This window comes from Numenius arquata, chromosome 8 (assembly GCF_964106895.1).
Source record: "Numenius arquata chromosome 8, bNumArq3.hap1.1, whole genome shotgun sequence".
Taxonomy (NCBI): Eukaryota; Metazoa; Chordata; class Aves; order Charadriiformes; family Scolopacidae; genus Numenius; species Numenius arquata.
Genome location: NC_133583.1, coordinates 14,750,450 through 14,769,188, shown reverse-complemented (window position 1 = coordinate 14,769,188; position 18,739 = coordinate 14,750,450). Strand labels below are relative to the sequence as shown.

At 35.0% G+C, this 18,739-nt stretch overlaps 1 protein-coding gene across 1 annotated transcript in view; it reads right to left on the bottom strand.

Annotated features, from left to right (window-relative positions):
* The window catches only part of ERC2 (ELKS/RAB6-interacting/CAST family member 2), a 428,110-nt gene that overhangs the window by 155,876 nt on the left and 253,495 nt on the right, over positions 1 to 18,739 (bottom strand). The window contains exon 16 of the mRNA XM_074152871.1: positions 12,845 to 13,005. Within this exon, the coding sequence (XP_074008972.1) occupies positions 12,845 to 13,005 (161 nt within the window). The remainder of the gene's footprint in view (positions 1 to 12,844; positions 13,006 to 18,739) is intronic.

Below are 18,739 nucleotides of genomic sequence, written 5' to 3'. Positions count from 1 at the left end.
TTTTCCACTCTGTTAAGAGGGTATCAGGTTGCTGAATGTCAGATGATGATCTTCCACACTTCTTGGGCTTCTATTCTTCACGTGTTAAGTAATATTCTCTACTTTTTTGCTACTGAATTTCACACTAGTCCTAACAGCAGTTCCTGCTCTAAACCCCACAGACATGAACTACTTACCTTTTGTTTATAGACCACACAGGAAACTAAAAGGAGTTTCTCAAGATAGTCATACAAGATCTGGATGAGGTTGTCCAGCTCACCAAAATACTCATAAGTTATCAAACACAGTAAATCCCCTAAATAGTGATGAGAAAATTCCATATTTTTGAGCTTTTAGAGTGAGGGAGTTTAAAAGTTCAGATCACTCTTCCTATTAACTGCATCACTCCTTCCTAGCCAGTCTTTGGGACACAGCTTGCTATAACATGCAGACATCTGAACATAACCACCATGAAGTCCCCTCACTATGGCTCCCTGACTGATGCAATAAGGTCCTGCACTCACAACTGATTTAATTTTATCCAAAACCCTTCCAGCCTAAAGAAATAAGGCAGGATATTAAATTAAATTCTTATAGGTGTACATTTAAGCAGAATTAGAATTTTGTTCAATACCTTATATTCACAATCCACATTATGTAAGGTTTTCAAAGTACCTAGCTTTGATTCTGCATCTCACAGAGGTGATCTACCTATCCTATAAAACCTACCTTCGACATTTTCTCCTCAGTACCTATCTGTTTCCTAACCATAAAGAAAGCTCAGAGGGCTGAAAAACAAAACAAAGTAGTACATGTAATGACTGTCTCTCAGACGAATCTACATTTTCCCTACCACCTAGAAGACAAGAACCATGTAAGCTAGTCTTCAAAGAATGTAAGATGAGTTTGTTGTGAAGCAAAAAAGAAGAAATCCTAGTAACTAGAATGATTTTAGGAATACGGTGATCCTCAGAGGCCTGAGGGGCCTAATTTTTGTGAGTCAAATGCAACAAAGATAAACTATATGTTTGAGGGAGGAGTGGTTAGAAACTGAGAAGAGTTTAACCAAAAAAATTATTTTTACATTGCTAATTTAAGCCAGTGAATCACAGTTCCCCACTTACTATGTACATATTTACTAAACTAAAACTGGATGGGTTTTGAGAAATTCACTATTAAATACGAGGAAAAAAATATATCAAGTCTTTCACTTCCGTTCCCCAATACACTTTTAAATACTAAAATGCAACATAATAAGCATAGTACTCCCATTACACAAGCCCCTCGACAAATGCAAATTTTCTATTTACCAACAACTGAAAAAAAAAAAAAAATCTTTCCATTAACAATATTCTGCATAAGTTTTTGCTGTCACCAAGCTTTTGTTTCAGCTTGGAAAGTTTATCTGTTCAGTTGAAGCCACTTCACCCTAAGGAAGTAAGACAAGGTGTCCTTTTAAGGTGATGTTTACCTGAACACAACAGCTTGACTATAAGATGTAGCACAGACTTAGATAATGTACCTTCTTAAATAGGGCTTTTCTTTGCTGAGATACCCTGGTACACTGCACAAGTGTGGACATCGCCAAGTTTGTTCACACTCAGAGAAAAATGAGATGAGTTCATCCTAATTTTCACTGTCATCAGGTAAGTCATGATCTCAGTCTCTGCTAAGCAGCAGCACAGCACTAAGAGGTGGTGTTCATTAGAAATTCAGGGCTTTAGAACATTTTTGTGTGATATGCCATATTTTAATTATATTTGAAGCATTCTCTTTTTACCACTGCATTTCTACACTCACATTGTTTAGTGTTGACAGTGACAACGTGATACATGTTTTTATTAGTATCTTGTTTATTACAGTAGTGCTTGATGGCCAATGAAGGATGCAGCCTATTATGCCTGGCACCGTATTAATAAAGAGTATTGATCAGTCTTGTCAGGCTTATACTCTAAATAGGTAAGCTATACATAGTTCACTGGAAGGGCATAAACATCATCACAATAAGTAGTGTGAAGTTCTCTTGGTACGAGTGCGTTTCCCTCCCCAAAAGACAGAAACTCTTTGACTCATTTCAAGATAGAGCTACAGACCTCTATGACAATGAATTTACAGGTGTCGTTATATCAGTTAGATAAAAGATAAAATCTTACTTATGCTCTTACAGGCAGAAAGGCTGCCCCATGAGCTCACACCTTATAAAGCATGAGAATGCACATTACAGAGCATTAATGAACACTCTCAGACACAAGAGAGTAAAACTTCAGGCACACCTTACACCTTATTAGACATGAGAAAATCCAATCAGAGGAAAAAAAGCAATAGGAACTTGGATTTATTTTTCCACAGCACGCAGAGAAGTACTTGTTTCTCTAAGGGCATGAAGAGGGGGAAGAAATAGGAAGCACAGGAAGGAGGCAGCAGTGGATTTACTTCATAGCACCTAAGAAGTAATGGGAAAGCAGAGAAAGCTAACTGAACCTTCCCCTTATGCCACTAAGAAAGCCGTTCCTACTTGGTTGCTTCTGACTGTTCTCTCCTGACATTATAAAACCTTTTCCTTTTAATGGGAAACATCATCATAAACATTTCTAAGCACATTTTAAATTTTTACACAATATTTAACAATAATCCAGTAATTTAGTTCAAATGATCCAAACCTTTAAATTTCTTTGGTTCTCCATTTTCAAAGATCTGAGTTTAAATTAAATTCAGCATAATCCCACCAGGGAGACCCTCAGCTCATAATTCCTACCATTGAGTTGCTTGTCCTGGGTCTCAAGTATACAAGATTTGCCACTGGAAAAAGGAAAAAAAAAACTGACCCATCATATTTTGAGGTCTAAAATGCAGAAACATCTGCTAGAATCATATTCACTTGGCTGAGGTTAAGAATATGGGAGCCTGCAGTTGATCAGCACTGCCCTAGGTGTCACAGAGGCCAATGGGAATTACACTAAGAGGGTTTCAGTAGACAAGGGCGTAATTCAGTCAGCTTTAAAAAAACCCCATGAAACAGAAGCCTAACTTTTTTTTTTTTTTTTTTTTTTTTTTTTACTTTCAGCCTCCTACTCCTTCCTTTCTGTCTTTTGAGCCACTTGTTCTTTTGAGTATATTATCAGAGGTGGAGGCCTTCACATTCCCATGCTGGTTGAACTTCAAAACAAATGCCACCCTATTTCATCATTTTTATCAGTACTAATTTTTTAGCTAATAAAAGCACTTTTAAGGTAGTTTTCAAGCAAACCATACACATCTTTGTCAAGATTAGTAATTACAGAGTACTTTTTTTTCCTATAGTATTGTTATTCTGGTAAAGTGATTTTTATTAATGTAAGAAAATATAAGCAACAAAATCAAAAAAAAGTTGTGCAATAGAAAACAGACAAAAAGTGTTTAATACTTAGTAGATAGCATACGATCTTTTTCTTCTTTATCTAAAAAGTTAAGATTGCTAAACTCCCCAGTAAGTTAGCTTTAGATAAAAATAGTAACTTTTCTTAGAAGATAGAAACACACTTCAAACTATACTTTTCCTTTGGAAGAGTCCAGACCTGCATTTTCATTCTTCAGGTACAGCCCTCTTCCTTTTACCATCGTCCATGTTTCACCTAATATTAACTCATAAACCCTCCTCACTTTTATTTACTATCCTTCTCATCACTGTCCCTTTCTAACTAATATTCCAACTCACGTGAATTTAGAATGCTATGAATGAAGCTATAGCATAAACTGGTGTATTTTAAACCCTAACACATATATAAATTTAAAAAAAAAAAAAAAAAACACCACAGAAAAGCATTTTAGAGAGGTTGATTTTTTTAAAATAAAGAAAGAGGGGAAGCACATGTAGTGATTTTCAATTGCAATGATTTCTTCAAATTTTCATTTGCATTATAAAAAGCTTGAATACTCTGCATCTTACAGTCCTTCAAGCAGCTTGAGAACACCTGTAAACCTTAAGCACTGTTAATCCTCTCTGTCTTCTTAGTTCAACCACTAGAGACTGTAATGTAACTGTCATATCTCAATCTTATAACCTGCCCTTTAAAACAATTATTTCGTCACTTTTATCATCTTGTAAATCCACTTAGATACTATAGGGCAACAGAAGATGCAAAAGGCTATTCAAAGTGTGGCCTTTAATCTTTCCAGAGTATTAGTTTACTTAATATAACTAGTTCTCAAAAAAAAAAAAAAAAAAAAAAAAAAGATTTAAAATTCATGTGATCATTAACTGTGTGTGTTTGAGTGTAAGGGAGCAATGTAGGAGGAGAGAGCTAATACTTCAGAAAGAAAATAAATTTTAGGAACATGGTTTAAGAACAATGACTAAACAGTATAAAGAAGCAGCCATTTATGGACCTCCTGTCCATGAATTTGTCTAACCCCTTTTTGAACCAGCAACCTGCCCTCTATGGAAGCAAGTTCTGGAAGGTCACCAACCAACCACTCCATAAAGCAGCATTCTCTCTCATTCAAATTGATCAGTGATTAACTTCAGCAAGTGCTTGATATTCCTCAGGCTGGGGGATCTGGCAAACAACAGTACTACGTTCAGTTTATGCCTTCCTTTGAGATACTGCAAACTTCAAACATATCCTCCCCCTGCCTTCCCCTCCCCAGACTGAAGAGTCTTTGAATCTCACCCTCATAAAACAGCTGCAGGATCCCCTTGATCTCTCTACCATTCAGGTTCTGGGGAAAGTGCTCAGGAATAATGGTATTTCTAGCATAAAATGTTTGCTGGAGCACTGACTGCTATTTTTCTACTGAGGCAAGGTGCCTGAAAGGGTAGAGAATAATAGCAACAAAACTGGAAAGAAAAGTGCACTAGTAGGATACAGGGGGGCAACTACTATCTAAGTCCCTTTTTGCCTGGCGGATGCCTCAAACCATATGGATCATAGGAACCTGCAAGAACATTTTTACAACTAGGGAGCCAGAAGCTTCAATTTCTATATTTTTTGAAAACATTACTCATGGAAACACATGATAATTAAACCAAAATACTTATGAGATGAAGAAAACAAGCTGGTCAAAATCCAGACCCATTTTCTAGATCAGAAATGTATGCTTATTTATTTTAAACATAATATGTGTTGTCTGGAATATATTTGAATTCTTTCGAGTTCACCTTCAGGCAATGCTTCTGTGACATAAGAAGCACTACCGCCATTGCATAATGAAGAGGAAGACACTGCCTTTCTGGGAGGGAAACACTTTGAAAAAAGGTTGTTATTGCACTCTCCCATTGTCTAAAGGGGACAGGAAACATGGGAGAGGCTCCAGCTTCTTTTGCTTGGGTAACCATATATAAGTAGGCAAAATACAGCCTCTCATAGCACATTACAGAGAAATCCTAAATTGATCTTACTAAACTTCAATAGCAGGTGACAATCTATTTTGAAAGTAAATTATGAGCTTAACAAGAAAAAAATGAAGAAAAGAAATGGCACGCTTTCTTCCCATGCTATTGAAACTTCAAATATCATGAATTTTATAAAATAAAATCAAAGTATACTATCATGAACGTATAAGATTCTGAAGTGAATAGGAACTTGGTGACACATACACCTTTAAATAAGACAAATGCTTTGTCAAGTAAACAGTTCACTCATTCTATTCTCACAGAAAGAAACATTTCATTGCTTTGTGCCCGTTCGTTGTTTACAAAAGAAAAACATCTCTTCATTTTAGTCAAGAAAGCTTCTGTTCCAGAGAACAAAGCCTTCATTTGGTTTTCTCTAATCTTTATGGTGTTTGCAAGTTGGTGTCAAAAATGTTAGTCAAGGCATGCTGTGTTACAGGTCTGTGGGGCAAAAGCAGTCACAAGAGACTTTCCACCCAAGTTAGAAGGAGACCACATTACCATTCTAACTACTTCCTATGGAAGTCACAGTTGTATCAACATCCTGCTGTTTTGTTTGTATTTAACTTGGGATATGACTCTCTACACTCTCAGCATGAATCCTACAATTAAATGGAAGCAGTCCACAGGTTACTAAAAAACAGTCTAGTGTTCTACATTTGAAATGGTACAATTTTTGAGACAATCAACCTGCTATCCATTCACTGAACATGTTTATAGCATGCATTACCACAATCGAAACAAGTCAAAATAATCCCTCTAATAAAAATAAAAAAAATAGTAAACTGCTTTCTGAAAACTATTTTTTCTTCACAGCTATTTATGTACTACTCTAATCTATTAAGTATAGATATGTGAAAGAATTCACGTTAGAGGAATTATCATAGCTATCTTTCTCAAAATATAGGCTGTATTAGAGCTTACAAAGTAGAAAAATATTTTTAAATGATCCTACTTTCAAAATAATACTTCATTAATAGTCTAAGAAACCTGACTCTGATGTATTTGCTTAAACTTCAATTCAAAGAGTATCCTTTAATGTCACGTATCCACTACTACTTCTTTAGCCTGGAACTATCCCCAAAGTAGGTGCTGGCTTTTTTAGAATATACTAGTATTTTAAAAGGAGCATAAACTAAGCATCTTTGCCCACACTTTTTATTTAAACACCTCAGTTTTCAGTGTAGGCAAGAGAAACTGGCTTTCCTTTCTGGAAAGAAGGGGGTGGGACACAAGCACTGCCTAACTGTAACACAGAAAGCAGACAGTGTCTATAGGGTAGCTATCAGTTTAAGTGGTTTTAAAGTGTGACTTCCCAGCAATTTCAAAGAGTGGTTCCAGCCTTAAATCACCTTGCCAATTTCTCCTACCTTGCTATATTGCTTTCCTCATCCTTGCTGCTGTATGGGAGACCCCAAAAAAAGGAAATTAACTTCATGATTACATGGAAGTAGAGTCCCTACAATTTCATCAGGGATTTTCCTGTCAATGGGTGTCATGTTTCTGGCCTGTTTATGCATTGAACAGGTGAATTGCATACACAATTACTTTGAAATGTTCCAGATGCGCTGGATTTACTATTCACACAGAGATTTCAGAAGTGCGTTTGACCATAGCGGTACCCACAGCAATGAGGAAGAAACCACTACCCTGTGGGTGACAGAACCTCTTGGGGTGGAGTAATTATGACATAAATAAAGGAAACATGTTGAGTTCCTCCCTCTTTCCCTCCCCAAATAACAGTTTGAGATGGTGATGGATGAAAATAGTAATAGGAGAATGTAAAGCAGGGACATGAGCTGATTTCTCCAGGTGCTGGGAACATGCCTAGATTCTCTGGACATCCAACAGCCCTTGTCAGAGCTGCAGCTCCTGCTGAGCCGCTACACAGATGTGAAATCCCCAACTTCTACTCCAGTAAAATTTATAGATGGAAAAAAGGGGTATGTCTGCAGAAAACCATATGAAAGGGAAATTTCCTTATACTTCTGCCACTAGTACTTCATAAAGCATTTTGACTTTCCTACAAACTCTGACTGTGACTCTCTAGTTTTACATCTTACACAGTCTTATACTTGGGCTGTGATCCCTGACTTCCAGAAACCATTCAAAGACCCTCTTCAGCTCTGCAGTATCCTCAAAAGTCCACTTGATGCCATTTGTATACTCACCCACACTTGAATTTCCTGCACTAAAAGGCAGGAGGGGACCAGTCAGACCAGGTGACAGAAAAACAGACAAGACACATTCTCTTCCCTGCAACAAGACAAGCTTCCTCCTTACTCCGTGAAGCTGCTATTACTCAGTTTGTTGAACCAAGCAGATCCAGACCCTGGTCTTGCACCCGAGACTGGCATCTAGTGGCAAATACAAGTGCCCTCTTCTTGTTTGGCAGAGCAGCTGAACCACCAACCCAGCAGGTAGAAGTACAGTATGTATTCAGCACTTCTGCAAAGAGTGGCAGCTGGTGGGACTGAATGCTTTGTGAAAAAAACATTTTATCCCCTTTCTTCCTACAAATATTTCATCCTTGACCATACACAGGTGCTGTTAAATGAATAAAGTAAACATACTGAAAAACAGAGATAAGCAATATTCATTTATTATTTTCAGTGAAAAAAAAATGGTGGACATTCTTAAACAAAGGAAGGGATGTTTAATTTTATACTGTCACTGTAAGAAAATTTACTGCACAATCTAATTTAAAAATAATTTTTTTTTTGGACAGCATAGCGATGTTCTATTTTTGTTATTGAATGAAAGGACTAGTAGCTGGTTATTTTATTAGGAGATCTTTAATACTTCATTACTGAAGTAATCTGATTTATTCCACATAAGGGAAAATATATATTCTTCTGGAAATTTGTAGTGAATTTCAGGACACAGTCACTTCCAGCAAAAGTGATTTAGCAATACCCACAGGTGATGGCATGAACTCTATCAAAGTCAAGGAAATTACCTTTCAAATTCTTGGCAAGAATTTAATTCAGGATACTCAAAGCTTCAGAGCACTGAGTCTACTGAGTTGACTTCTAAAGGAAACACTCAGTAATTAACAGTTGGATCCCAAAAATTAAGAATTTGCAGATCTTCAAGTCAAAACATGAAGGTCAGTCTCTTGGGGGATTAATCCCATGGTCACTCACTACTAAGTGCTGTGTTTGTCACATGTAACTAAGTCACTGAAAGATCAAATTAATGCAAAACCACAGGGAAATTATTTTTTTTTAATCTTGTATTCAAACATATTTCTAAGTAGAGTAAACACCACAGAAAGTTAATTTGAGGGCTTTCAACAAGTTTTGATAACAAAGTTTGGGGAGCTTGGCAGGGGAGTTGGGTTTTTTTTGTTTCATTTTTAACTTCAGTGGTTGCAGCTTGAAGGTTATATGCATTTAATTTAGAAGTTGAACAAACAAAAGAGGTGATAATTTTTATATCTTTTCCCTTACATGCCATTAGACTTTCTTTTATGACTATAGGCTCTGCAGGTCAAACTTTATATCTTTCAAAGGGAAAATAATTTTGACCATTTCTAAAAAGATGATCTATCCCATAGAGTAAAATCCACTTTTCATAAGGACAGGCATTTATTTCACATACATAAAAAAAACAATTTTAAAATTATGTAAATACTCATTTATCTATCCATACAGCTCCCTAATTTTGTTACAAGCAGGTTTATGAGTTTTGGAATGAACTACCATCTAGGAAAAGACATCTGTATGAAAGCATTGTGGACGGCTGGTGGTCATGAAAGTATGCTCTACAAATACGGCATTTCTGAAACATATGAAAAAAAAACCCCACCACATCACAGAGCAGAAACTTCTCCTGCCCTCAAGCTCTTCATATTACAAAATGAATAAGCTTTTCTAGGCAAGCCTTGTGAAGTTCTCAGTAGGCTATGCTCCTTCTTGTGGACTCTCAGAAAACAAAAACAATGTCTGGAAAAAGTAGTCTTGATATATATTTCTACTAATTTTTAAGTTCAGGCCAATCGAAACATTTCTACAGATGATAATTACATTAAAAAAAAAACAGTAACATGCCTTTTGTCACACTGCAATATAGATTATTTTTAAACTATCACTTATAAGTGCATTGATTTTTTTTATGCTCAGAGATAGAAAGACCACAAAGCATTTAGACAGTTAGGCAAAATGATGGATTTGAACACATGCTGCATTTCGCTGTTAACATGTACACGTAACTTCCATTAACGTCAGTATGAGTTATTCATGCACTGCTAAAATAATATGACCATAACAAAAATATTTCCTCCAGAACTAATATAGCAATATTTTTAATAGACATTTGGGAAAAAAAAAAAATCACATATTTAGAAACTAACATGCAAATGCAACTTCTTCTCCAAACCTAACATTTTGGAATTCTTTAAAATAAATCTTATTTTGTCACATGTTGGCATCAAGTTAAGAATAACTTGATTTTTACCTCCTTCTATTAAATTACCTTTCATTTAGTGGGTGCTTCTCTAGTTTCCAGTTCAAAAAGACCAACCAGATAATGAAAAAGATTAAGCTGGTATCCATTTTTATTCTAAACTTCCTTAAATATCTGAATGTATATGGGAACATGTAACAACAACTGAAAGAGTTATCTAAAACTGACAACTGATTGTAGCCAGTAAATTAAGATGGATCTTGGCAGTGTCAGCCAGATGGGCCTAGAATGCAGAGTTACATTTGGAACTTGAACATAATATAAGCATAGGAAATCATCATGAATGTTCTTAAACACACAGTTCATGCCTATTTAACTGAAAGCTAGCAGTCAAAACCTGTAATCACTCAATATTAAATTAAAAAAAATTATAAATACAAGTTATGGTCAATGCTGCCAATTAATAAATTATCTTAAGATATCAGAGAGAAGACACATTATTTTAGTATATTACTACAACACAGGATTATCATTATTCTGCCAGTGGTTGTCTGGGTTTAAGCCAGCTTCTACAACCCGTTTTTGAGAATACTTTGTTCATTAGAAAAAATGTAATGCCATATTTAGTATACTCTGTTTTAATGCAGAAGTTCTATAAATTTGTCATACATTTCTTTCAATAAGCAATTTAAAAAATTATACTACTGTAATGAAATATCTGATTTCTTTAAAAAGTTTACTAATACACGTGTATCTATTAATTTATGTTGTTTAGTATAGGTTATTAAATTCTATAATCTGAAATTAAGATTTACATTTAATTTATATTTAATAGCGGTCATGTAGCCCTTGATGTACACAGAGCGCGAATGAATAGGTATGTTCATTTCTGCTTTTCTGATTCAGTACTAATGATGTTAAAGAGGCAGTAAAAAGAAGAAAATAAATATGATCATGCGAATTTCCATCATTATTCTATTTGTTCTCTCTGTTTAGTAAAATTGTGCTGTGATTTTATATATTTTGTTTTGTTCATTATCTCTATTTGTTGTCTCCTAGACCAGCAACGGAAGTCCTGTCTGATTCCATCTCCAATATGAACTCAGCTTTGAAACATATTTCACAGAAAGTAAAGTCAGGATAGAATTTAAAATAGTAATAGAATATATGGGTTTTTTAATGAAAGTGAGTTCTACTTCTAAGTTATTAGCTGAATCATAGATTTCAGGGTGAGTGATTTGTATAGGAGTTTATTTTAGCTCAGTTCAGGATTAAAAATGAAAACTGTATATGAAAAATTGCTTCTCTTGACACAAAAAAAAAGGTTATGGCAGAAAAGGTCTACATACTTGCACAGCTAACAAAGTGGCAATTGAGAAATCAAAGGCAAAAAAGAAAAATAAGAAAAGTCTTTTACAAAAGAAACCATAATAATGCCTACTCAAAGAAAAGAAAAAAATACTTTTAACTATGAATTTTCATTAATTTACATTTTTAGATTCTAATTTAAAACTTTCTTTAGATTCTAATTTAAAACTTTCTTCTAATTTTACTATTTTACTTGTAAAATTGATACTGTAAAAACACACTATATGTTTATATCTCGGTTTTAATTCCAAACTATTCCTGACTTGTGCCTTTGATACTAGGTCTTTCACGACTAGTAACATCCACTCAGTCCTTTAGTCATAAAATAGAACAGCTTTTATCAACAGAAAAGTCAAACTTCACCAGTTTTTGCCAACCTCACTTCCCAGACTGGAGATGCATGACTTGCACAGTTCTGCGAGGTTCTGTGTACCCAACCAAAAAAGTCACAATTACAGAATTAAAGATACCGCTTTTTTTCCCCTGTGTTGCTTCATGATTGAAACTTATGATAAAAAGGAAAAAAAAATCTTACCATTCAGATGAAAACCAAACATGCACTCAAAGAAACACACCAAAGCACTATACAGAAAACAGACGACTGCATGAAATATACTAGCACTGAGCACCTGAGCTACCACAGATGAAATAACATGTACATATAAAAAACAATTAGAAAACTAGAAAATGCATCTATTATATAAAATATAATATCACATACTACTCTAATTCATATGTGCTCCCATTTTTCTGTATATATACAGACCTCATTAAAGTCAAAAGCAGTTCTTTTGATTTCACTGGAAACATTCACGCTTATATTACAGTATTCCTGCACCTATATTACATGGCAGCCATTATTAAAATCTACCTTTATAAAACTCTAGGAAGCATATGTCTGTATTTCCACTTTGTCTTCTTTACAAAAACATTATTAAAATAATTTTTTCTGATTATTTCCGTTCCTTTTAAATGTAAGGATATCTACAACAACTTAGCTGAGGTTATATAAGTGTTTTGGGTTTTTTTTTTTTCCTCCCTCAATAAAACAGTTTTGAAACTACAACTGTGAATTTTCTTTGCTGAATGTTAACTACACACTTACCAGCCTAGCCAAGTCATAACAGGTTCACTCTTCTTTGCCAATTTTAAAGATCATGTCAGAGCTTTAACATGCCATAATTACAGATACTTACCTTTATTGCGGGTAGGAAGTTAGACTTCAATTATAGGTCTATCTTCCTTTTTCAGTTCTGTACACTTATACATAGTGATGTGTAGGTGAACAGGTTGTCAGTTTGGGTTTGCGGGTTTTTTTAACCAATTCACTGCAATAAAATTTTCACCATCCATTTCACCACCCTTTCCTTGAATTTGACTCTAAGAGAAACTCCAACACAGAATTCTCACTGGAAGATGGGGCTTTAGACCCTCAATTTATCATGGAAGTTATACTGTGATGATAGTTTATTTGCATGTAACAAAGGACAGCTTTCAAAAAATTCCTCACACATCAATTGCTGAGTACTTCTGAAATTAAGACTTTGCATTCCCATATTTTAAAAGGAATTTAACAGTTTTACAGTTATTAGAAGTCCTTAGATTCAGATTTAAATATATACATAGAAAAAATACAGAAAAAAAAAAAAGACCCTTTTCTTATGACAAGAAAGTAGTAATTTTAATTTTTCTAGAAATTAGACAAATCAATGTACTTACTTCATTTCTAGAATTTCTTCAAGCTGTTTTCTTCGCTCTATCCTCAGGTTAGCCAGATGTGCTTCTTTTTCAGCCAAAGACTGCTGTGTTGAGGCAAGACGGGCTTTGGTAGAATCCAATTCTTGTCTAGTCTTTTCCAGTGCATTCATCAGCTCTTCTACCTGTGAGAGAGAACTTTTTAAGGTCCATATTCTTCACAATAAGTAAATCTGAAATCTATATAAATCCAGAAAAAAAAAAAACACCACACAAAAGGAAGTAATTTTTTAAGTAAATGGCTACTCATTCCTATCTTAACTGTTTTAAAAACGAACAACAACAGCAGATGTTAAATACCAAAAAATCTTTACATTTCCATGAATCCATCACATAATATACAACATTCATACAAAGCACAACTAACACAGATCACCAGAAACCTATTTAACCTGGGCCACACCGCCACATACAGACACAATGTATAAATATTTTCTACACCATTTATATTATTTAAATTCAGGGCGGTGGTAACTCATCATAATAGTAATTTCAGGAATTTTAGATGCAGATATAGCTATATATTTTAATACAAAACTGCTCATGACGATACATGTATTTTTTCATCAAAAACTGCAAATCCTTCTGTGCAGAACAGGTTGCCCAGGGAAGCTGTAGACTCTCCTGTCCTTGGGTACTTTCAGATCTCTAGACCACATTGCCTCTAGTGGTCCCTTCTAACCTGAATTATTCTATGATTCTGAACTTTAAAAGTCTGTTAATACTCTAATAACAACCAGGTTATTTTCCTCATGACAACTCTGAGAATCTCTGAAGTATGAAAAAGGGGAAAGCTAGGGTAATCCCACTCTTTCTTTTGCATTGGTAAATGTCAACTAGATGTGGGATAAATTGCATATTGCAGGAATTCAGAAAACCATCTTTTCAGAAAATAAAATTCAGAAGTAAAGAAAGTGTATGACATAGTCTATCACATTATTCAAAGAACATACTAAAGAATGGAGACTACACGACACCTGTCTGGCAGCAGAAAATTTATTTGTGGGGTGAATCATTATATTCACAGAACCAGAGGGTCACAAATAGTTTCTGGTAACCAGGACACCAGTATGATTTCCCCCTGCTGAAATGATACAGTTTACATTAAGAGCTGCAAGTAAACAAAAGATTTAATTTGTTTTTATGAGATATAATGATTTAAATAATGCATGTCCTATTTCCTGTATTTTCTTTCTCACCCCCTTGGTCCAAATATTAACATTTTATAAATTAGCCAACACTTCAGAAAGAACATCTAAATAAAATGAAATGGGAGAAAGGATATATTCCAGTTTTTCATGTTATTCAAGTCATTGAAAAGTGTTCACTTTTGCGGGTGTATATTCCACTGTGGTCGTATAATCAGAGTGTCTACAGAGAAAAGTAATAAGTTTTCTCCCAAGTTCATGCTTAATTGATGTTTGTTGTTGTCTAAATCCTACTAGTCTGCAATCAGTGTTTAGAAGCCACATATTTTTATTTCAATTTAAACACACACTGCCTCCTATATGACAGGTTCAATAAAGCAAAATTATTAATGCAATCTTCCTCAAATTATAATGAGGATGCACACCCTGTTTGACAATGATACACTGATTACTTACCCCTTCAACACCAGCTGCATCTGAGTCTTTATAAATATTCTAATAAGATCAATGGAATACTAGAACACATCTTGTACCGTTCAGTGCGTAAAAAGTTATATTTCATGAATGCAGAATCAGAATTACCAATAGCATTGAAACTACTGATGTTCAACCTTCCACTCAAAAAGTACAACCAGTGTAATACTGATATAAATGAAATAGCAAGGAGTGCAAATTGTGCAGTAGAGCCCGTGCAGGTGCAAGATTCCATTAAAGCAAACCCTCAAGAAAGATGAAGACTTTAGATAACTTTGTAAAATGACTATGTAGTGAACTTTCACAGTAGAAGCAGCAAAGACAAAATATATTTGATGGAAAAAAAAAAACCAAACAAAACAACAAATGGAGAAAGCCAGATCACATTTCTTTAAAAATATACTCAGTTTCTTATATAACAGCAGATACTTCATTTTCTCTTTTAGTACAAGAACAAAAACCTATGCCGCCTCCAACAAGGACAAGCCTCAACTACTAAAACATAATATATTTCTCCCCGTTTTCTTGGGTTATTTCTTAGGCTCGTCCTTGTGTTTTTTTAAAAACTGCATCTAGTTTCTGCTGAGGCTCCAGCCTGTTAATTCCAGGCAACATACGTTAATGGAAATAGTAGTAAGGATCCAAGACTGCAAAGTCATTCATTCATACAGACTCTTGCTTTGAGACAGTATCTTCAAACACCAATTCCCTCCACACCTGTAGATTTGTCTGGCAGATGAGAACATAAAAAACCAGAAGAGTAGCACTTCCGTATCTTTAGTATCATTGCCCTCCTTTTCCTACAGGTTCAGCTGAATTTAGTAGCCAACCTGTTGACTGAATGAATGCTCAACCTAAGTTCTAATATATCACATCAGTTATATTTTAAAACATTTAAGGGAATTAAAGACTTGTGGAAAACAAAGCTGTGGATTTGTTAATGTATATTAATAACATACTCTCATATTACCAGACAACAGAGATCAAAGTTTAAAAGAGAGGGGAAAAAAACTTTAAAAATTTAAATACGAAAACTTTTTCAAACCACAAATCATTAACATGTGTAGACCTGAAAGTTATACTTTAATTTACACTTTCAACACAATATTTGCCAGCTAGTTCTTCCTTTATTTTTTGAATATGACCCAAGTTCAGAGTTGTAATACGTTTTCATAGTTAACTGTCTCACCAACACGTACAGCAGAATTCAACTGTCAGGCATGTGCAGAAGAAACTGATTTTTTTTTTTTTTTTTTTTTTAATGAACTACTATCAAATGGAAATGTGTGACTGTTGAAGTTGCACACACAATCATCTTAGCATGTTTGTTACATAGCTGTAGCAGATATATTACAGTGGAAAATCAACTTTAAACACTGAAGGCAGTATTATCTAGATATAAAAGTCTAGGAGGGGAAAAGCATTGTAAAACATAAACCAAACTTGATGTAATCAAAGAAGAGAACATGGAACATGTGCTATAAGAATTAAAGTATTAGCAGAAAAAAATTAAAGGTTAATGTTGATTTACTACCTCTTAGTCCTACTGTAAGAAATGGAAACAAATCCAGTACTACTACTGCAAAATTTTAGCGTTATGGCCTATGGCAAATACTTCTTTTGCTGCATTTAGGGGCATTTCATCTAGAGAATAATTTGTGTCCAGAAGTCCTTTCCTCTCCAAAGCACTGGTATGGTCCTGCCTTCCAGTTTCCTTTTAGTTTTTCCACTCTCCAGATATTGAACTGAGTCCCGCAGCAAAGTACCAGTTCAATAAGGACCAAGTCACACATTTACATACTTTTCTTATCATCATAAAAAGGATCAAGATAAAGTTTGTATTAATGACCATATTTGTTTACTGTAATATCTCATTCAGCCATTTCCATCCCAAACTGAAACATCTATTCTACATTAATTATCACATATGCATCCTTAAGACCTTTGTTTACACAGTAACACAGAGAAGTTTCTCAAAGTAATTTCTGTTGATCAATAACATATTCTAAAATCCAAGAAGCATTTTAAATGCCTTCATGAGCTGAAGCAAGGGCAGGCACTGTCACTGTGCAAGCAGTGTTGGTGTTTTTCCAAGGACGCCGGTGCCAGTGCAGCCCCTCTGCCTTGCAGGGACACCTCTCAGAAGGCTGGAGCGAGGAGCTCCCAACTTCCGCAGGGCTGGGGGGCAGCTCCTCACCCAGCCTGGCAAGACAGCTACTGCCTGAAAGCCTGCTCTTTTTTTTTTCCCCACTATATCTCTTAGTCTAACTACTTCTAATCACAAACTTTCCCATTTTAGATACCAGCTAAAGAATTAATAAGAATTCATGCTTTGAAAGAGTTTACTCTGAAAACCTCATTGAATACAAAGTTCTTTGCTAGTAAGTACTCTACGCCCTGAATATATTATTAACTGGGTTTTCTTCCCCTTTGCAGGACAACAGCGTCATTTTATCTTTTGCATTTTCTAATAAAAGCCATTAATTTTTTCCATACTTTCAGAAAGCCTAACTGACCTCAGCACTTCAAGGATTTTATTAAAATCAATACTAGAATTAAGTTCACATTTCAGAATGGCAGAAAACCAGCAAACTAAACTATTATAATTCTTTCTTTGTTTTGAGACCATTTTAAAAGAACACTTTCTACTGCGTCTGCAGCTTCACATTTTCAAGTCCAACCAGCAGTTTCACACCAAGATAAGAAAAGAAAAAGAAATGAATGTAGCTGAAGTGTGTATCTGCATTACCAGATTCTGCAAATTAAAGGAGGTTAGAGTTCAAATGAATGACAGTTTATTAAAAATGCCCTGGAGCATTCTTAATTCCAGATTGGATTCGGCTCAGTACAACTCACACTAACATAATACTGCTCCAGTTAGTGGAAATAAGGAGGGGGAGGGACAATTGCATGTTTTCTCCGTTCAAGTATAATATATTTCTGCAGGATGATGAAGAGCTGGCAACTTTCCAGCAATCAAGGTTAGTATTATATAGTATTACTATCTCTAAAGGGTTGGCACTTCATTTTAGCAACGGTATTAGTGATAAATACAAGAGGTTTGGCTTTCCCTAACTGACTTTTTCAAGTATCAGTAGCTATACACAACCTCCATATCTACTGTAATTTAAAACCTAATCTTGTGTTAATACAGACAGATCATTTGTTCGTTTCATATACTAGAATAAAATAAATAAATACTACTATTTAGTTAGTACTAAGTAAAATAAAAGTAAAAATAAGTAAAAAAAAATAAAAATAAGTAAATACTACTATTTAGATTCTTCACTTTTAAGACAAGAATATTAACCATTATAGATAATAATTTAAAAAAAGGTTTAACAAACTATTATATTTAACCAGTACGGGTTTACGTGAGCTGCATTTTTATAATAAGTAGTCAGTCAGTGTAAAAATCCTCCCAGCTGAATTCAAAGCTGCTTCCTTTTTTCCATTTGCTAAGGAAATGCATTTGGGTTTGGGGGGTTGTTTTGTTTTGTTTTTGCCAAGTTACACACTATATAAATTTCAGTTATCTCCGCTTCTGTGAAGATTAATTTAATAAAAACTATATTGGGGGGTTTTCCCCATGATTAAGCATAAGACTGCAAACAAGGAAAGACTACATCCCTTTAAGTTTCTCTTTGTGGCTTTCCTACAAATTTATTCTGTCACTGGACTAAAAGGACACAGGTAACACATTCACAGAGATGAGGGAAAACAGATAAAAACCTGGATATGTACACACAAATACCCACTTAGGAGCTCTTCTGACTCACAGGCTGGACACTTCAGCCCTTTACACTAATGGCTTGCCTGTGCTTTGCATAGGAAGGATGAGTGCCTGGAATCCCAGGATCCTGTACCAGCGGCTGCTGGCTATGCAGAGACCCACTCTATCTCATGACTAATTCAATTACACACCTACAGGAGGTCCAGCATAAGTCACGTGCACCTACTGCTCTTAAAATTGCCAACACTGTCCTGCAATATGGTTTGCAAATACCTTGTTTCTTTCTGTTTCTAATGGGAATTTCTCCAGTGTGCAACTGGCCTGAAGTTTCATTACAAAGGTGTTTTTTGCAAAAGCAAACAGACATAGCAAAGTGTCATACTGAGCTTTGCAAGGCATGGAAATAAACTCTTTGTCACCCTCTCCTCCACTCTCTTCCCATCCCATTTGTCATCCATAGCCAAATTCCTCACCTCTGATCTTCAATCACAGCTTTTAAACCCA